This window comes from Carettochelys insculpta, chromosome 29 (genome assembly GCF_033958435.1).
Source record: "Carettochelys insculpta isolate YL-2023 chromosome 29, ASM3395843v1, whole genome shotgun sequence".
In the NCBI taxonomy this organism is placed as follows: Eukaryota; Metazoa; Chordata; order Testudines; family Carettochelyidae; genus Carettochelys; species Carettochelys insculpta.
The window spans coordinates 3,601,502-3,621,742 of record NC_134165.1 but is presented as its reverse complement, the minus strand read 5'-3'; the positions used below and the strand labels follow the sequence as shown (position 1 = coordinate 3,621,742).

Here is a 20,241-nt window from a genome sequence, read left to right as displayed (position 1 = left end):
ATTTTTTTTCCTGTGCACCGTGGCATGTGCAGAGAAGCACCACCCCTGGAATTGTGTGTGGCCCACCGTCAGCGCTTTGCTGATCAGCTGGGCGGCACCCGACTCCTGGGTGGCTGCCCCAGCGCTCGGCTTACAGGGAACACGGCTTTGGGTTCAGTTTGCCTCTTCCCCAGCCAGGCCTGTTATGCTGCAGCTCCCCATCTCCCCTGCTGGGCACCCGGTTTTCCAGCTCAGCCCTTGCGCAGAAGTGGGGCCTGGGAGGATTTATTCCCCTGGCTAGGCCACAGGTGTTTCCTACTGTCCTGCAGTAACACCAGCTCGGTGCATTGGAGCAAGGGTGTCTCGGGGGCTCTCGGTGCATTGGGGCAGGGGTGTCAACAGGGTGGGGGCACTCGGTGCATTGGGGCGGGGTGTCTGGGGGGCTGGGGTGTCTGGGGATTGGGGGCGCTTGGTGCATTGGAGCCAGGGTGCCTCAAGGACGGGGGTGCTCGGTGCATTGGGGCCGGGGTGTCTGGGGGGCAAAGGCGCTCGGTGCATTGGAGCCGGGGTGTCTCGGGGATGGGGGTGCTCGGTGCATTGGGGCCAGGGTGTCTCGGGGGGCGGGGGCGCTCAGTGCAGTGGGGCCGGGGTGTCTCGGGGGCACAGACGCTCGGTGCATTGGGGCCAGGGTGTCTGGGGGGCAGGGGCGCTCAGTGCATTGGGGCCAAGGTGTCTCGGGCGCTCGGTGCATTGGGGCTGGGGTGTCTTGGGGGCTCTCAGTGCATTGGGGCAGAGGTGTCTGGGGCACCGGGGTGTCTGGGGGTTGGGGGCACTCAGTGCATTGGAGCCGGGGTGTCTGGGGGGTTGGGGGTGCTCGGTGCCCTGGGGCAGGGATGTCTGGGGGACCGGAGTGTCTCGGGGGCAGGGGCGCTCGGTGCATTGGGGCCAGGGTGTCTGGGGAGCGGAGGCGCTCGGTGCAGTGGGGCCGGGGTGTCTCGGGGGGCGGGGGCGCTCGGTGCATTGGAGCCGGGGTGTCTCGGGGACGGGGGTGCTCGGTGCATTGGGGCCAGGGTGTCTGGGGAGCGGGGGCGCTCGGTGCAGTGGGGCCGGGGTGTCTCGGGGGGCGGGGGCGCTCAGTGCAGTGAGGCCGGGGTGTCTGGGTGGCAGGGGCGCTCAGTGCATTGGGGCCAAGGTGTCTCGGGGTCGCGGGCGCTCGGTGCATTGGGGCTGGGGTGTCTTGGGGGCTCTCAGTGCATTGGGGCAGAGGTGTCTGGGGGACCGGGGTGTCTGGGGGTTGGGGGCACTCAGTGCATTGGAGCCGGGGTGTCTGGGGGGTTGGGGGCGCTCGGTGCACTGGGGCAGGGATGTCTGGGGGACCGGGGTGTCTCGGGGGCAGGTGCGCTCGGTGCAGTGGGGCCGGGGTGTCTCAGGGGCGGGGGCGCTCGGTGCATTGGGGCCGGGGTGTCTGGGGGGCGGGGGCGCTCGGTGCAGTGGGGTGCAGCCCCTCGGTGCATTGGGGCCGGGGGCGCGGGCGCTCGGTGCAATGGGGTGCAGCCCCTCGCACGGAGGTGCGCCACGCCCCCGGGAGGGGGAGCAGCCCGGCCGCCGCTCCGGCCCATGCGCACAGCGCGCCGCGGCTCCGCCCGCCCCCGGCTCCCTTTAAAGGCGCACGCGAGCCGCTTAAGGCCGAGGGGAGAAGCCGCAGTTGGGGCGAGACGCGACGCGACCATGCGGGAGATTGTGCACCTCCAGGCCGGGCAATGCGGCAACCAGATCGGGGCCAAGGTCAGGGCGGGGGGGCCCCGAGGGGGCTGGGAGGGGCCCCGGGGTCTCCGCCCTGAAGCTGCCGGGGCGGCTCTGCCCCCCCCGCCCCTTATTCTGGGCTGTGATTTTCTTTCCCGCCCCAATGCGCCCCAGAGCCCTGCTGGGGGGTGGCGCTGCTCGGCTGCGTTGTATTGCTGCCCGCAGTCGGGGGGGCTGGCGGGGGGCCCCCTTTACCCACCCCAGGCTCGTCCGCGCCCGCCCCTGCCTGCTGCCGTGGAGGGGGCGGGGGGGAGCAGTGCTGGCTCCCCCCGTTCCCGTCCCTGAAATTGCTGCGGACCCACGTGGGGGGGGGGGGAGAATCAGCTGCCGCCCCTCCCGGGGCGAACTGCAGCGCCCCCCTCGCGGAGGGCGCGGGGCGGGGCGGGGTCTGCAGCGGCCTTAGCCCGGGACTGACCCGCTGCGGGGGTGGGTGGGGGGGGGGGGGAGAGGGGGTGCTGGATCTGTCTGGCTCCTCCTGCTCCCCGCGGTGAGTCACCGGCCCACGTGTGAGTCAGGCCCCGCCGGGGTGCGGGGCTCGGGATCCAGTCCAGGCGAGAACACGGCAGAGCTGCTCCCTTGGGTGCCAGAGCAACCCCCTCACCCAGCCCGGTTTGGGGGAGAAGCTGGGCAGCTGGGGTGGGGCTGCCTGTGCTGTCCCCCTCCCCTGTCGGGTCAGTTGCAGGCTGATGCCTGACACAGGTGGTGGCTGTGGCCCCCCCCCATATTTTATCACCCTGGGGCAGAATGAATTTTATTTCCTGCACCCAGGTGTGGGTGCACCACCCATGTAAACCCCCACCACTGGCGTGCTGCGCATCCGCCCCAGCGCTCTGCAGACAGGCGCCCCCTCCCGCCCCCCGGATCCCTACCCACGTTGGCAGGGGCTGGAAAGGCCCATTTCTCTTATGGGCCCAGTTGGCTGGAGTGGAAGGGAGCTCGGAGGGCAGAGCTGCCTCTGGGTGGCCAGGATGCACCTGTTTAATTGGCTCAGTTCCAGGGTCCTGGACCAGGTTGGCTGCTTGTTCCACTTGTCTCTGGGCCCATCCCGCCAGGGACAGGGGTGTTAAAGCTCTGCAGCCCCCACATCCTTGCTGGCCGCCCCCGGGGGGCTTGGAGCCCAGCTCTGATCCTGCTGGCAAGTGGAGCAGCTGCTGGACCTGTTTAGTGGCTAGTGGTGGAGGGCACCTGGCTTTTTGCAAGGCTGCTGGCTTTGGGGTGGGACAGCCCTGGCACTGAGCATTGGGGCAGGAACACCCCAGCAGGGCTGCACTTGTGGAGGGCTTCCGGGCTGGAGAACCCCTCCTGGCCCTGGGCTGCCTGGATCTCCCCACAGCCACACGGCTGGCCGTGCTCAGCACCCTGTCTCCCAGCGCAGTAGCTGCATGACGGATCCTGAAGCTGCGCTTAGGCGGGGGCCTTCCCGGCATGCACCGGAGGGCGGGGGGGGGGACGCTATCCGCTGAGTTGCTGGCTCGCCTGCCTGGCATTGCATCAGCGTGGCAAACCGGGGGTGAAATCTCTCCACCCAGAATAAGTCACCTGCCACCGCACAGCTCCAAGGGCAGCTTCCCCGGCTGCTTTCCGGGTTCTGGAGCAAAGGGAACAAAGGCCACCGAGCTGGGCTGGAACGCTGCCTGGAGATGGTGGCTCTGGCTCGGGGGAGTGACCCTGGCAAACAGGGAGGTTGCCCCCCACCCCCCGGCCTCGGATAAGGCTGGTGTTTAGAGCTGTGAGTGGTCTGGGCCCTGCGTTTCTTGTTGCCGGCTTCGCTGCTGGCTGGCCTGGCTGCTGGATGCTGCTTAGCTGCCAGAGGTGGTGCATTGGGCCCGGATCGTGCCAAGCCGGCGGGGGTGGGGCGGGGCGGGGCGGACTTGGCCTGCTCCCTGTGGAAGGGGCTGGGGGGGGAGGGAAGCAGGTTACTCAGCCTGCACTGGGGTGTCCTAGGATCACCCTCCTCCTCACCTGGTCTGCAGGGGCAGCCCAAAAGCCTGTCATTGCCCTGCTTGCCTGTCGGGTGCCCCTCCCCCCAGCTGCTGGGGGTGCCTGGGGGGATCCAGCCCCCCTGTATTGCCCTGTCCCAGATGCCCACCAACTCCACCGGGATCTGAAGGGATTTACTCGACCCCAACTGAGGTTTGTGGTCCCCTCCCCCAACATTGAAGCAGGTCAAAGCTTATGAAAACAACAAAAGCAAATGCTGGGGGGGAAAGGGGTGTGAGCTGCTGGGGGTCTTACGCCAATGTTTGCCCTGCCCCCCACCTTCGCTGGGGGATGGGCGAGTCCATGCAGAAGGCCGGGCTGGGGGGGTTCTGTGCTGGAAGCCAGGCCCTGTATGGTAATAGGGCCCAGGCGCTGGTTCCCACGTGCCTCCCACAGCCAGAACAAAGCTGGGCATGAAACCGCCCTGCAGCTTGTGGAAAGGGGGTGGCCCCTCCCCCTGTTTGATTGCCTGTCTCTTTTAAAAAGCCCAACCTGTCCAGCATGGGGGGGGGTGCAGGCGGAGAATCTGCGTGGGGGGGGGGGTGTTATTTTTGGATCCCCGCTGGTGTTGGGTGGAACCTGGGTGGGGGATGGAGACTGATCTTAGCTGACTGGCTCGCGTTGCTCCCTTGGTTTGGGGGGGATTCTTGGCAGCCCCCGCCAGGCCCTCTGCAGCCCTGTATCCCAGCAGGGAGCTAGGCCCCATGCGCCCCGGTTCTAGGCAAAGCTTGGCTCCAGCTCCTTCTTTGTGCCCCACTTTCAACCAGCAGGGCTCTGAGACCCCGGCAATGTTTGCCCTTCAGGAGGGAGATGGTCAGGGACAGTTTCCCCCTTCCCTGACTCGGGCAGCTCCCCCAAGTGTGGGTTGTAGTCTGCACTTTAGTGGGAGGGGGGGCTGCTTGGATTCTGTTGCTAACTCTGGAAGCCGGGTGGGGGGGACCCCTTCCTGCAGCATAGAGGGGGTGTGTGGTAAGTGGGAAACGGGTGTACCAGCTGCCCTAGAGGCTTTTATTTTTGAAGGGGGTGGAACGTGTCTGCTCCCCCCACCCCCCCGGTTCTGCCTCACCAGGTTCCCTGCCCTGCCCCCTCCCGCCCTCACTTCCTTCCTAGCCTGCACCGGATATAAATAGACCCACCGGCGGCTGCCGCAGAGGGTGCGGCTGGCAGAGGCGAGGGACCTGCCGCAGCTCCATTTTAGAGCCGCGCTGCAGAATGGCAGGGACCGAGCTGGCCGGCCGCCAGCGGGGCTGCGGCGTGGCAGGTTCTCCGCCGGGCAATGGCGCCGGGTTACGTCCAGGCTCACTTCACGGTTGCAGTCTCACCTGGTGCCCCGGGTGCGCGGGCGTGAGCTGTCGGGGCAGGAGCAGCTGGGAGGCAGGACTCCTGGGGTCTTAACCTCGCCTGCTCTCCCACCCCCGTGCCCTGGAGGAGGGGGGGTGAGGCCGGCTGGGTTCCAATTTCAGCTCCATAAGGGGTGAGGCCTGAGAATTGGGGTTCCTGGGTTCTGCGCTCTCTAACTGGGAGGAACCTGGTTTCATGGCTGCGGAACGGGAGTGGGGCCCCTGTGTCCTTGTCTTGGAAGCATTCTAGAGGGGGAGAAGCCAGGACTCCTGGGTCCTCCAGGCCTCTCCTCCCCCGGTTCTGTGTGGGAGTGTAAGTGGGCTGCGAGTTTCCCCCTCGATGTTTTCCACCCGGGGTGGAATAAATTTTGTTACCTGCGCCAGCGCATGGGGGTGTGCAGCCAGCATTTCTATGGCTGGTGTGGGTGCATGGCCCATTACGTGGGCAGCACCTGAATCTCTCCTGGGCATGCCCAAGCACTCAGGTGACAGGGATCACTGGTGGGTTGATCCCCTTATTGTGGGTGGGTGGGAGAAGGAGTCAGCCAGTTAAAAGCTGTTGCCCTGGTTGACAGATTGAGCTGTGACAGAGCAAGTCCACCCCCGGGCTTCAGAAGTGTTTAACCCAGGCATCCGGTGCCACCGAACAGGCTCGGATTAGCATGATCTGGCTTCAGCTCTGGTCTGAGGTCTCCCAGTCTAGCCACAAGGGGCAGGAAATTCTCTTGCCCAGCTGGAGTTTGCATGAGCACTGGGCCCTTCAAGCTCCCTGCCTCAGTTTCCCCATCTGCTGTGTCCATTCTAGCTTGTGTTTTGAGGCTGGATGTATGTGTGCTTGCGCTTCTGCAATTTTAAATGTCAGCCACTTGTCTTAGGAAAATGGGGTGAGCCAATTTCTGCCCCTTCCACATACACTGTCACCCCAGCCAGCAGATGTTGAGACTAAAACTGCCAGCATCCCTCAAACTGGCACAAATGCCAGCTGCAGTTAGCCTAGCTCAGATGAGAGCTCAATAAATAAATGACATGGCTGTCTCCCCTGCTAAGCTGCAGTGACAACTGAAAGCAGATACAACAGGGGAAGGCAGCTTAGACCCAGGCCCTGGGTCAGTTTTCCAAAAGTCTCTGGAACCAGTGGATGCTAACAACTTTGGGGAGAAGGGCGGGGACAGATACCTAGTTCTCCCCCTGCCTGGAGAAGGTTGCACAGCAGCTATCAAGCTGACTTAGCCAGGGATAGAATTGGTTTAATCATCATGCTTCAGGGCACACACACCCATCAGAGGTCAGGAAGTTCATCTCCTTTGTGACATGTTAGCTTCTTATGTACAGGATGGGAATAATGAATGATGATTGGAGATACACATCTCCTAGAACTGGAAGGAACCTTGGGAGGTCACCTAGTCCACTCACTTGCCAAGCACCATCCCAGGCATCTGTTTGCCCCAATCCCTAAATGGTCTCCTCAAGGATTGAGTTCACAACCCTGGGTTTAGCAGGCTGATGCTCAAACCACTGAGCTATCATTTCCCCCCCCCCCCCCCCTCCTCCCTTGGATGTGTGAAGTGACTGTCTAGGAAAGAGTACCGCAGAGAGGGATTTAGGAGTCATGGTGGACCACAAGCTAAATATGAGTCAATGTTGTGGTGCTGTTGCCAAAAAAAAAAGAAAGTAAATGTGACTCTGGGCTGCATTAACAGGAGTGTTGAGGGCAACCACAAGAAGCCCTTCTTCCGCTCTCCTCGGCGCTCGTTAGGTTGTAGGTGGAGTATCGTGTCCAATTCTGGGGACCACCTTTCAAGAAAGATGTGGAGAAATTGGAGAGGGTCCAGAGAAGAGCAACAAGAATGATCAAAGGTCTAGAGAACATGAGCTGTGAGGGAAGGCTGAAAGAACTGGGCTGGCTTAGCTTAGGAAAGAGAAGACTGAAAGGGGACATGACAGCAGTTTTCAGGTACCTCAAAGAGGATTATAAGGAAGAGGGAGAAAACTTGTTCCCCTCGGCCTCTGAGGACCAGATGAGGAGCAATGGGCTTAAGCTGCAGCCAGGGAGGTTTAGGTTGGACATTAGGAAAAACCTCCTGATTGTCAGGCTGGTTAAACACTGGAATAAATTTCCTGGGGAGGTTGTGGAATCTCCGTCGCTGGCGCAGGTTAGACGGACGCCTAAGGGCGATGGTCCGAAGTCGGTGCTTGGCCCTGCTGTGAGGGCACAAGCCTGGACTTGATGACCACTCGAGGTCCCATCTGCTTCTAGTGGGCTATGAGTCTGGGTGTTGCAAATGCTGAGCTGCAGAGAAATCCGCCCAGCCCAGCCAGGGCTAGGTTTGAGCTTTGGGTTTCTTCTTTCCCCCTGCAGTTCTGGGAAGTCATCAGTGATGAGCATGGCATAGACCCCACCGGTACCTACCATGGAGACAGCGACCTGCAGCTGGAGAGAATCAACGTTTACTACAATGAGGCTTCAGGTACAGAGCCTGGGGGTGGTCCCTGCTGTAGGTGGTGGGTCTGGAGGGATCTTTCCCCTTCCCAGATGGTGCCTAAAGCTGTCAGGCTTGTTCGTTTGCTAATGCCACACTGGGAAGGAGGTGGCCTGGTGGGCAGTGCAGCCTAGTGGGTGGACCAGGGAGCTGGGATTTCTCCGGTGTCCTATCCCCAGCTTTGGGATGGGAGTAGGGGCCGGTGGCTTTTGTGGCAGGGGGCTGAGAGGCAGGATTCCTGGGTTCTCTCTGCTGCCATGGCTCGGGGAGCGCTCGTTTCCTCTCCTGGCGCTGCTCCAGGAGGTTTCGTGGAGCACACTTCTTGACGCACTTCAGGAGCCTCTGACGTGTGGCCGGTGCTTTGCCTGGGCCCTTCTGGGGAGCTGGTCCAGCTTGCAAAACGCTGGGAGCAGCAGCTCTGGCCGGGGGACGGCATGTGGGCAGGAGCACGTGCGCCTTCTCTGGGGGAGAAGAGGGAACCCCTTCTTCCCTCCCCCCGCCACCAGTTCTGGGTCTCAGGCCAGGCTTAGCCCACCTGGCAGCTAATAGCGCCCAGGGCAGATCCCAAAGCCGCCCGCAGGGACGCTGCCCAGCATCTGAAAGCTTCCTGTCTCTCTCCCCTCCAGGCGGGAAGTATGTGCCCAGGGCAGTCCTGGTGGACCTGGAGCCCGGGACCATGGACTCCGTCCGATCCGGGCCTTTTGGGCAGATCTTCAGGCCTGACAACTTTGTTTTCGGTAAGGCGGACAGCGCCGAGGGGGTGGTGTGGTTGGGAGGGGCAGATCTCCAGCCAGGGCTGCCCCCAAGGGGGTGTGGCACCCAGGGCAACTCCCTCATCCCCTGCACCCCTCTTCCTTCCCCGCCCCCCGCAATGTGTTTCAAGGGGGCCCCGGGGCCAGGAGCAGCTGTCAGTGTCCTCCCTGCTCTTCACAGGGGGACAGTGGGGAGCAGTGACCCAGCCCAGCCTGCACTGCTCCCCCAGCTCCCAGCCATGTCACTTGGGGGGAGGATGCGTGGCACTGCCCCCCACCACACACCAGCAGCGGGAAGCCAAGCTATGGAACTGAGAGCCCTGGGGCCCCATCACCCCCTTCCAGCTCCACACCCACCGTTGGCAACGGGACCTGACCCCTGTGGCAGGTCCCTGCTGGTGCCCCAAGCTGCCCTGGGTCCTGCCAGGCCTGGGGCCATTCCCCAGGAGGGTCTGGGGCAGGACAGCTCCATCCCCGGCAGTGCGGGAAGAGCTGAAGCCCCCCAGCATGTTGCCCCCCACCCCCCACCCCAGCAGCTCTGTCTGCAGCTTTGCTGCCATTGGGCCGGGGCAGTCGCTGGAGCGGGGGGTGGGTTACTTTTGGGGGCCAGGGGGAGCTGCCGTCCCACAGAAAAATCAGTCCCAGGCCATGTGCCAGTGAGGAGCCCCCCCCCCCCTCCCCCCCCCGACATGGGCCGCGGGCAGGAACAAGACCTTCACCTCCTTACCCTCAAGCCCCACCCCACTGCCTAGAGGACTGGGGTGGTAGGTTTTGGGGGGCCCCCCACAGCTCTGGGGTGCGGCCAGGCCTGCAGCTAGCAGGGGGGCAGGGGAGGGGCAGCTGCTCTGGGCCCCATATTTCACAGGCCGCCCCCTCCTGCCTTGCCGCACCCCCCACCCCAGTGGCCAACGGCCCCATTGGGTGGGCCCAAAACCAAGGGGTGCAGGGCGCAGGAGGGGGTTCCAGTGGAGCGGTTGGGGCTGAGGGTCTGGATGCAGGTGTGGGGTCTGGAACAGGAGATGTGGGGGGGTGGATGGGCAAGGGGGGGCCTGGACTGGCGGGGGCAGGGAAAGGGGACACTAGCACCTAAGTGGCACCCTGGAGGGGGTGGGAGGGAGACACATCTCCTTGTGGCTCTGCCCCCCCCCCCACCCCCCGTCATCACCCGCCACCTCTCCCGTTGGCTGCGATTCAGCCAATAGAAGTGAGGGGCACAGATCACTTCCCTTTAGGTGCTCCCCTCCCCTGTGCGGGCTGGATCGGGCCCCATGCATCAGGGCTCCTTCTGCCCTCCCCTTGCAGTGGTGTGAGCCCCCCGTTTCTGGGGCAGCCGTGGGCCAGCTCTGCCCTGCAGCCGTAGGTGCCTCGCCCCCACCCTCGGGCGTACGGGAATGCCCTGGCCCTGCAGGGGAGCTGGCCGTCCCCCCAAGGCTGGAGGGGAGCGGGGTTGGGGAGTGCAGTTTATTCCTGTCTTCTCCCAGCTGGAGGGGCCCGCTCGTCCTGCTCTCCCTGTCCCCTTCTCACCCGGAAGGGGGCGACGATGGGGTGGGTGCTTGGACAGGTGGCACTTGGGGTGTCCCCGTCTGTGTCCCCCCCCCCCCCCCCCCAGGAGAGCAGAGAGAACCAATGTCCCATTCCATTTCTGCAGTCCCCAGGTCCCTTCCCGCCGGCTGCACAGAGCCGGGGGTCCAGGGCTGCAGAGCCTCGGAGCTTTGCCTGGGGGAGTCAGGATTCCTGGGCCCTCTCCCCAGTTCTGGGGGGTCCAGTGGCAGGAGGGTGGGCTCGAGCAGGGGGACTCTGTGGGGAGCAGTGCGGCCTAGTGGTGAGTGGCAGCTGCGGGGAAGGCAGTGAGCCTGGACTCCGGGGAAGAAGCTGTTTTCTGAGAACCCAGGAGAACAAGGCTCTGGGTGGGGTGGATCTTGCAGAAGCAGCACAGGGCACTTGGTTTATTGCTTTTAATTACTGGGCAAGGCATGTTAATTAAACTACCCCACCCCCGCATCTGCATCTTCAGGAAGTAACTGGAGAGCCCCAGGGCCTTGGCTGAGTCGTTCAGCTTGGGGTTTTTGCCAGTGTCCGGGTGGGAGCAGATGGTGCAGGATCTGAAAGCTGCAGGGTTTGCTGCGTGGGCACGCCCCACTCCCAGCCCCCCATGAGAGAGCAGGCTCTTGGAGCAGCATATCCGTATGTTAGAGCAGGGGACCAGGCCCTGAGCAGAGAATGGGCGCTGCCTGTCAGCCCTGTTTCTGCAGGCCCAGCCTTGGTGGCACCTGGAAGGGGTTGGTGCCCCAGGGGGTGGGTGCTTGGTGCTCTCTGATTTGGACCTTTGGGATGCGCCAGTTGAAGCCCCGGAGTCAGTTTTGGCTGGAGAAGCTGGTGTGCGGTTGTGAGGCTGCAGTCCCAGATGGGGGTGTTATGTGGCCCCCCCACCACCTCCAATCTGCATCCCCTGTGCCTACCCCTGGCAAAACCTCTCCTTGGTGCCCTGCTGAAAGGGCCACCTGTGTCTGGTGTGTGTGGGCGCACAATGAGCTCCCCAGGTGTGTCAAGTTCGGCTGCCATCAGTCCTGGGATCAACCAAAGAGCCTCCAAGGCTGAGAACTGAAACTCAACGCACAGGCCTTCAAAGGGTACAGGGCCCTTCTGTCTAGGGTTGGCTTGGTGGAGGGTGGAACCTGGGATGTAACTGGACCCTACCCCCTCCTCTCATTGCCTAGGTCAGAGCGGAGCTGGTAACAACTGGGCCAAGGGGCACTACACGGAGGGGGCCGAGCTGGTGGACTCGGTGCTGGACGTGGTGAGGAAGGAGGCGGAGAGCTGCGACTGCCTGCAGGGCTTCCAGCTGACCCACTCGCTGGGCGGCGGCACCGGCTCGGGCATGGGCACGCTGCTGATCAGCAAGATCCGGGAGGAGTACCCCGACCGCATCATGAACACCTTCAGCGTGGTGCCCTCGCCCAAGGTCTCGGACACAGTGGTGGAGCCCTACAACGCCACCCTCTCCGTCCACCAGCTGGTGGAGAACACGGACGAGACCTACTGCATCGACAACGAGGCCCTCTACGACATCTGCTTCCGCACCCTCAAGCTGACCACCCCCACCTACGGCGACCTCAACCACCTGGTCTCGGCCACCATGAGCGGCGTCACCACCTGCCTCCGCTTCCCCGGGCAGCTCAACGCCGACCTCCGCAAGCTGGCCGTCAACATGGTGCCCTTCCCTCGCCTCCACTTCTTCATGCCCGGCTTTGCCCCCCTGACCAGCCGCGGCAGCCAGCAGTACCGGGCCCTGACCGTGCCGGAGTTGACCCAGCAGATGTTTGACGCCAAGAACATGATGGCGGCTTGCGACCCCCGCCACGGGCGCTACCTGACAGTGGCGGCCGTCTTCCGCGGGCGCATGTCCATGAAGGAGGTGGACGAGCAGATGCTGAACGTGCAAAACAAGAACAGCAGCTACTTCGTGGAGTGGATCCCCAACAACGTCAAGACGGCCGTGTGCGACATCCCACCCCGCGGGCTCAAGATGGCCGCCACCTTCATCGGCAACAGCACGGCCATCCAGGAGCTCTTCAAACGCATCTCGGAGCAGTTCACCGCCATGTTCCGCCGCAAGGCCTTCCTGCACTGGTACACCGGCGAGGGCATGGACGAGATGGAGTTCACCGAGGCTGAGAGCAACATGAACGACCTGGTCTCCGAGTACCAGCAGTACCAGGACGCCACGGCCGAGGAAGGCGAGTTTGAAGAGGAAGCAGAGGAAGAAGTGGCATAGACCCTCCCGCTCCTCCTGTCCCCGACACACGCGCCTTGTGTCTGCCTGTCCTACTGAACCAACGGACCACGTTGCCCCTGCCGGCGTAGGCTGGAACGTTCTCCACCCAGCTGGAAGCCAACACCTGCTTAATGCCAACCCTGCCCCTACTGGATGGGGAAGTTCAAGGTGGGAGAATTTCCGGCCTTGTTCGGGGCCGGCAGCAGGTGGTAATAGGTCTAGGTAAAAACATTTAGTCCCTTCCTTTTTCATCCCCCTGCTCCTGCCCCTCCAGAAACACAGCTCTCCCACAGTGCATTGTCTTTGTGTCCTGTACAGTCGTGTGGTTTTTCTCTTTATTTCTAGAGAAGAGTGTGCGCTAAGTCTGTCGTTTTTGTGGTGGTTTTGTTTTTTGTGGTGGTTGTGCTGAGCTTATACTGAAAACTAGAGGATCATGGAACTCAGGGCCTGGTTCTGAGGGAAGGGGCAGGGGGAGGAATTAAATCTCTGGGGGGGAATCTTTCCCCTCCCCTCCCCGCCCCCCAATCTTTCTGCTCTTGAAGCAGTCCGGCTGTGTGTTTCCACAATAAAATATTGAATAATACTACACACCAGTGTGCTGGGGTGTGTCTCTTTCTTTCTCTCTCCCCCTGCCCTGCAAAGGTGCTCCTATTTGTGGTTGCTTGCAGGAAACTTGGCTGGGGGGGAGCTATTTTTGACCACACAACACAACTGAGGCACTGTTCACCTAAGCGCACAGCATAGAGGGGCCACCCAGCTCATGAGCAGAGCACCGGCGGGCTGGGTTTCTGTAGGTGGTGCACACCTGTGCATCTCAGAACAAAATTTATTCCCCACATGGATGGCAAAAAATGAGGACTGAGTGGCTGTGACCATGCGTAACGGAAATGGGCAGCCCAGACTAGCGAGTGGGCCGTAGGAGTGGCCTGCTTTCCTCCTGGGGCCACAAAAGGGTTGTGCCTAGAACTTGCTGGATGTGCCTGTTGAACCATACTCCAAGTTACAGGCCAGTAAGAGGATGCTCCCTTACTGGGGCTTTGCTTTATGCGTCTGTCCCTTCAGCGATACCTGTAGGAACGAAACTAAGCTGCCACAAGCCCTCTGGCAAACTGTGTGGGGGCAACTGTAAACACAATGTCCTGTGGGCTGCACCCAAATCCCTGCTGGACTGCAGGTTGCTTCCCAGACATGCACACTCCCCCTGCTATAAACCCATAAATAACCAGCACTGTTTGGGTGTCAGAATGTCCATTTTCATTGGGAATATGCTGATTTGTCCACAGCAAGGTCTCAGAGGCAGCCCAGCTGTGGTTTGCCACACTCTATTTTACAGCCCCTTGCACCCACAGCTGCCCTTCCCACCCCCCAGGAGCTGCAGGATGCAGACTGACCTGCTAACTGTTCTGTTCAGCAGGCACCCAGCTGGAGTGCAGTTTACCAGCCCTGGGTGTGGTAAGAGCCCCACTCCTCTGGCAGCTGTGCCACCAACTCCCTGAACCTCTGTGCTGGAGGGCAGAAAGTGGCTGGAGCTAAGGCCACAGGCTCAAATCCACCCTCCCACCCCCATTACCCCTGAGTCTGAGCTACCGTCCATCTCATGGATGGGGAAGGGACCTTGGGAGGTCGAGTCCAGTCCCCTGCCCTCTTGGTAGGACCAAGCACCAGCCCTTCTTTAATCTAACCAGCTAGCCCCCTCGAGGAGTGAGCTCTCAACACTGGGGTTAGCAGGCTGATGCTCAAACCACTGAGCTACCCCTCCCCCATGCAGCACCCCCTAATTGAACCATGTTCTCTTAGGTGCTCAAACACCATTGTAAGAGGAGGCAGATATCACCCCCGGCTGCTGTCAGGGGAGCCTGGCAGAGCAAGCAGCTGTGGGCCTTAACCAATAGATCACCCCCCTGCGGTCATGGCAGAGCCCCACAGGTATGGGGTGCAGCAAGGGGTTAGGTGGCACCTGACCTCACTCCAGGCTTCAGTGCCCCCTGAGTTGCACTCCCCCTGGGCTGCTGGCAGGGCAGAATCTCTTGCCACTAGGCACGGGCAGTGAAACGGGCAGGTGCCTGGCTAGCCCCATGGTGGAGCAGGAGAGATGGGGGTGGCAGGGGCCTGCGTGCCAGCCAGCTGCAAAGGCTCAGAGCGTGTCTGGCTTCCAGGGCTGGTTCCCTCCCCTGCCCACTCTGGCTGGGTCATTGCACTGATTTGTTCTTTTTGTTTTTCCTCCTCCCAGGACCCCTGCTGGGCTTGCAGGCCCCATGTCTGCCTGGCAGCTCAGCAAGGTCTGGGTGCTGCACCCTAGAAATGCTCCATTCCTGCCAGCTGCCAGTCGGGGTTCCACTCCACTTATCTCCTGGGCCCCCCTTGCCCTGCAAGGGCCACGCACTGGCAGAGCTGCTGCTGCCACAGCCTCTTTGGCTGCCCCACTGGACTGCTGGGGGCAAGTGAAGGGGGCTGCCGGCGCCCCCCGGTGGGAGGATGTGCTAGTCCTCGTCTAGCCGCAGCAGGGCCTGGAGAGCCAACTTGAGGTGCAAGCTTGGCTGGCTGGGCTGCTGTGTGCCAGCAGGTGGACGCAGTTCTCTGCAGTTTGCTTCGGGCGGTGCCTGGTCTCTGCCAGCAGGGTGGTGCTGCTACCCTGCCTCCAGAGGCCAAGGGACTGTCCCAGGACCTGGGCTGTCCTAGGGCCAGGCTTCCCTGGGCACTGCCCAGTACCCCCAATGAGATCAGGGCCTCTGACGTGCCTTGCTTTGAGGGTCAGGCTGGGCTCCTGGGCCTGCCGCATGAGTCCAGCTAGGCTGTAAATTTTTGGGCAGTTATTGTAGCCCAAAGGAACATGGTGGCATCCCTTTAAACAGAGGGTGAGCCCAAGAGCAAGGCTCACGGCCCCTCAGGCAGCGCAAAACCAGCCAGAGCAGCTGTCTATCAGTATCATGGGGCATCTGCAGCAGCACCTGATGCAACAGGGTTTGGCGCTCAGCTGGGGCAGGGTCTGGCTCTCACTGTGCGTCTGAGCAGCGCCCCAGCAGCTGTGATCTCAGCTGGAGCCTTGCATGGGCTGAAAGTTTTCTGACGAAGAGAAGAAAGGGGCTGGTAAAAGGCCTTGCAAACAGGCCTTATACAAGGCTGCAGGAGCATACTCAAGCGAAGGACACTGTTAGGGCCGGGGGTGCAAGTGAGGGGCACCCTGGATGGGGGGTGAAATTACATAAGAGGTCACAGAACAATTGGCTGCTGGCTCTCAGTTGCAGCCATCTCATTAAAAAACATTGAAATCTGTTAGTTTTGATGTCTGTGTGTTCACGTGTCCAGTACGTTTAGAATGTTTTTACATTCTACAGACATTTTCTTACACCTGCCGAAAGTTTTGGGGTTTTGTTTTTTTTCAGACGAACGTGATGGACGTTTCCATCGGGTTGGTTTACATGAGGTTACGGGGCAGGCGCAAAGTGAAGCCAGCCGTGAAAAAAGCTTCCTCGCCACTGAGTTTGGGGTGATAAGCCAGCCCACTCCCACTGCAAGTTAGGTGTAGGACAGAATTATCCATTGGAATAACCTCAAAGGGTGGAAGCCGATTGTCCAGCCCTGGCAGTTATTGCATCAAGCCGGGAGGGTTTGCTCAGTTGGGAATGGATTCAAGCCTGCGACTCGTATCCAGGAACCGATCATTCCCGAGGGGTCGGGATTCGGTTTGGCGGGAAGAGGCTCCCTCGGGAGGAAAGCTGTTGGAATTTCTCACCAAGGAGAAAACTGTTTGCCCAGCTCCAATGGGGCCTTCCAGTGCTATTGTAAGTCTTCACCCAGAAACGTTGGGCTGCACGGCTTGCTACCAGGTTGCTCTGGGTTGATCCAGCACCTCTGTTGATAGGTACCTGGATTTTTGCCTGTTGCCCGCAGGCAGTACAAATAAATCAACATAGTAATTGTAGGCAAAGGGAGAGGAGATTGGGGCTGTACAGCTGTAGGTAGGCACCTAACTCCCATGGTAACCCAGTGAGTTTAGGCACCTACATCGCTTTTAGGCTGGGGGCGTTTATTCCTAAATGCACGTGAGAAAAAACCGCCCAGCTTGGAGAAAGTTGGCGTGACTCTGACCCCACATGACTGACGGGTCAATAACAAGCTGGGCTAGCAGCCAGCCACCCATGCCAGGGGCTGGATGTTCAGCCAATGTTGTCCTGCCCTGCACTTCCCTGGGGAGCCTGTGCCCTTGCACGCATGCACACACACACACACACACACACTCACACTCACTCTCTCTCTCTCACTGCCTACCGTCTCTGGAATGTGGGTGGGGGGTTAAAGCAGTGAGCTGGGCAGCAGGACTCCTGGGTTCTACGCCCCACCCTGGAAGGGGAGGGGGATCTAGCAGTTATGGCAAGAGCTGGGACTCAGGATGCTTCCTAGCTCTGAGGAGGGAGTGATGTCTAGTGGTTAGAGCAGGCAGCGTGGCCGGCATTCTGAATTGTGCTGAGGGACATGGGGATCACTCAGTCGTTGGCGGTGGGGCTCCTGGACTGTTGTGTGCTCATCCCCATTCCAGCAAGGAAGGAGGGGCTGGCGATGCACAAACCCACACGCAGATTTGCACATTTTCACCACGGAGACACACTCGCCCTATCCCCCCACCCAGCGGCAGTGTGCCAACACAAGCGACGTTCCTGCCCTGGTACAGAACGCCCGCTGCACACAGGCAACCCGCGTGAGCCCCCTCGCACGCAGCCGCGGCACGCCTGTCACGCACAGAAAATATACACCTTGATACCACACACAGAGCTGTGCCCCCTGCTCGCCTCAGACTGACGTGCCCCAGACCCACTGCTCCAACCCGGCTCTCGCACAGAATGCCTGAGTGCAAGGCACAGACGTGGCTGAACGACTCACACAGCCCCCCGTGAGGTGCACTGCACACGAGGGCAGCGGAGACACCCCTGAGTGCTGCAAGGGTGGGTGAGAGGCTGGCTCGTGCATGGCATTGGTGCTGGGAGAAAGCAATCTAGGTCAGTGGTGTAGCTGGAAGGAGGGTCCCCCATGCATGCCGGGGGAAGACGTTCACTCCACTCCTATGGGATTCCCTGGCAGTGGTGCACAGGGCCCAGGCAGCCTGAGCTGATCTGGGGTTGTTCCAGGCCAACCGGGAAGGGAGCGGGTGTGGGAATGCCGGCTCCCATGGAGTCGGCCCACAGCTGGGGGTGGGGTGACAATCAGGACGCCTGGGTTCTCTTCTCAGCTCGGGTGGGGGGGAAGAGGGTTAGAGCTGAGGGGGCTGGGAATTGGGATTCCTGACTTTTAGGGCTAGCTTTTGGGTGGGGGGTGTGGTTAGGGTGTGTGAGAGGAGGGGGGTGTAACGAGATAACTAACTCCCCCTTCTCCTTCCAGAGCTGAAGGTACAGCCCAGGAGAAGTCCCAAGAAGTCCCCCTGGAAAACCCTGCTCTGGGGACTCAGCTGGGCAGCCTGAGACTCCTCTGAGCACCCTACAACTGTCCTGCGTCCCCCCCCAATCTCGTTCCTTTAAGTCTTAGGCTACCACAGTGAACAATAAGTGGAGATCTCTACCTGTCTCATAGAGCTGGAAAGGACCTCAAGTCCAGTCGCCTGGCCCCTTGGCAGGGCCAAGCACCAGCCCAAATAGATTTCTTTTAGAGATCTGTTTGCACCAGGCCCTTACAGGGCTCCCTGGAGGGTTGAACTCCTAACTTTCAGTTTACAAGGCCAATGCACTAACCGCAGAGATACACCTCCCCCAATAAGCCCTGTACCAATTTTAGGGAGGGTGACGCATACACTGACAAGGGAGTTAATTCCTGCATACAATTGGCCACTACAAGTAAATAAACCAGCCAGACAAAAGCGAATTAACTATAAGCACCATAAAACCCTTGCAGTGACCCTCAGCTAAGGCTCCATCCTGCTGCTCCACAGCTGTATATATACACTGGGCCTTAGCTCCGCCCCTGTCCTGGCCTCACCCCGCCCACAGGGGGCGGAGTTTATTCTATATAAGTGGAGTCTGTCTGGTGCTTGCAGATAAAAGTTATCTCAGGTCTGGGTGGATGGGTCACACCATTAACATTACCGATTTCTGTAAAACCGACGATAAGTCCTGTGGCACCTTAGAGACGAACACATTTATCAGTGCCTAAGCTTTCAGGACTCCTCGGTTCCAGTTCTGGCTCAAGGGCACCAGCTTAGCTGCATCAGCACAAACTGGGACAGAGTCTTGTAACAGTGCGGCTAAAGCTGTGGCTCAAGCCCCAGTGTGCACCAGATGTCAAGCCCCTGATGAACTCAGTGCAGATTGAGGCTTCTTGTGTGGACTGGGGGGTGGTATAATACCCTGTAAATGGCCCATACCTTGGAATCCTGAATCTCTTCCCTTCCCAGGGCTGGAGTGAGAACCCAGGAGACCAGATTCCCATTTGCCCTGCTTTAATCACAAGGCACCACTCCCAGTGTCTTTGCTCTAACAGCCGCTTCCCACCCGGACCTGGGGAAAGGACCCAGGAGTTCTGCCTCCCTGCCCCTTCCCCCCCACTCCCTCCCAACAGAACCCAGGAGTCCTGACTCTCAGCACCTCCCCGCCCCACGACTCTAACCGCTAGGCCACAATTCCAAGAAATAAATTTTCTGTCTAGGCACTGAAAATGAAACTGACGGGGCTAGAGTCCCAAGCAGAAGTGAAAAGGCAGTGTCCCTTTAAGTTAACCCTGAATTACCCACAAGATTGTATGTCAGGGACCTAGGGACTGAGCTGTAGGGGCTGGGGGTGGGGGGCGACTCCTCTGCTCCCAAACGTGCTGACCAGGATCGGGCTCCCCTGCACTCCCCTCACCCCAGGTATGCGCCCTGCTGACCTGCCACGGGGAAGGGAAGGATTCAGCTGGCAAAAGAGGCCCAGCCCAGCCCTGGAGTCAGTGCTCTTTCAGTGGGTTTGGAGGCTATGCAGACGGCCCAGCTTGGATTCCTGACTCTGCCACTGGCCCACTGGAGGACCTCGGGCATGTTGCCGCTCTGTGCCTCAGTTTCCCCCCGAGAGCTGGGTGTTCTCAGTGGCCCCTACAGCAAGCCGTCTGCCCAGGCACACCTCCGAGCCTCACGTGGGTTCAACCCCGGTGGAGACCCCATAGTTTCACCCGGCGGTAGTGGGGTTCAATCAAGCGGGTGGGAGGGGGGCTCTGGATGGGGTTAGCTTTGCCTTGCTACTTTGAAGTCAAACCTACCTGCTGTCGGCTCTGCTCCAGGACGGACGGGGGAGAGCTGGCACAGCTCCACCAAGGGTCAGCGGGGTCAGCACTGATCTAGGAGTACAGCACCCCCTACAGAGCCCCCCAAACTGTTCCCTGCAGCACAGCGCCCCCTAGTGCCACCCTCGGGCATTGCAGTCAGCACTGATATGTGCGCCTCCTACTGTGCCCCCTGCAGCACAGCGCCCCCTAGTGCCACCCTCGCGCATTGCAGTAGGCACTGATATGAGCGCCCCCTACTGTGCCCCTGCAGCACAGTGCCCCCAGTGCCACCCTCGGGCATTGCAGTCAGCACTGATATGAGTGCCCCCTACTGTGCCTCCCTGCTCCCTGCAGCACAGCACCTACTTGTGCTGGGACACCAGAGCCAGTGCTATGGGAGCGGGGAAGAACCCCCCGCAACTGACCACCCCGCCCCCCTGCATCACAGTGCCCCCTAGCTCCAGGCTGGGGCGTTGGAGTCAGCCCTGATAGCCAGGGCCCCATCTTGTGACCCCCTCCCTCCACTGCCGGGAGCACAGCATCCCCTCGGCCCAGCACTGACCAGACCAGTGAATGCCCCTCCTGAGCCCCCTTCCCACAGAAGCTCTGGGTGCATGGGACCCCCCCCAAAGAGCAGGGCAGCCTATCAGAGGGCAAACTGAGGCCAAAACTGCCCCCCGCTTCCCCACCTCCCCATCAGGCCACATGACACACCCTCCCCCAGCCACCCCAGCCCGCCAGGCCCTCATTGGGTGTCACGGCACTCAGACTTCCTCTAACGAAAAGCCACACAGGAAGCACTGAAGCAAGAAGGGAGCGATTTTTCGTACTTTTTTAGATGCACCGTGCAAAAAAAAATTGGAGCTAGGATTTTTTTTTTTTTTTTTTTTTTTCCAATACCCAGCCAGGCC

The 20,241-nt window shown here is 60.9% G+C and overlaps 1 protein-coding gene across 2 annotated transcripts in view; it reads left to right on the top strand.

Annotated features, from left to right (window-relative positions):
• TUBB4A (tubulin beta 4A class IVa) overlaps positions 1-12,697 on the top strand; it is a 38,278-nt gene extending 25,581 nt beyond the window's left edge. Inside the window, exons 1-4 of one of the 2 annotated variants that reach the window (XM_074979443.1) lie at positions 1,624-1,764; positions 7,462-7,570; positions 8,209-8,319; positions 11,052-12,697. In XM_074979443.1, the coding sequence (XP_074835544.1) occupies positions 1,708-1,764; positions 7,462-7,570; positions 8,209-8,319; positions 11,052-12,109 (1,335 nt within the window). In that variant the 5' untranslated portion in view covers positions 1,624-1,707 and the 3' untranslated portion in view covers positions 12,110-12,697. Of the gene's footprint in view, positions 1-1,623; positions 1,765-7,461; positions 7,571-8,208; positions 8,320-11,051 lie in introns of those variants that run through there. The other variant, XM_074979442.1, reaches the window with a different exon arrangement.
• Positions 12,698-20,241: the final 7,544 nt, after the last annotated feature.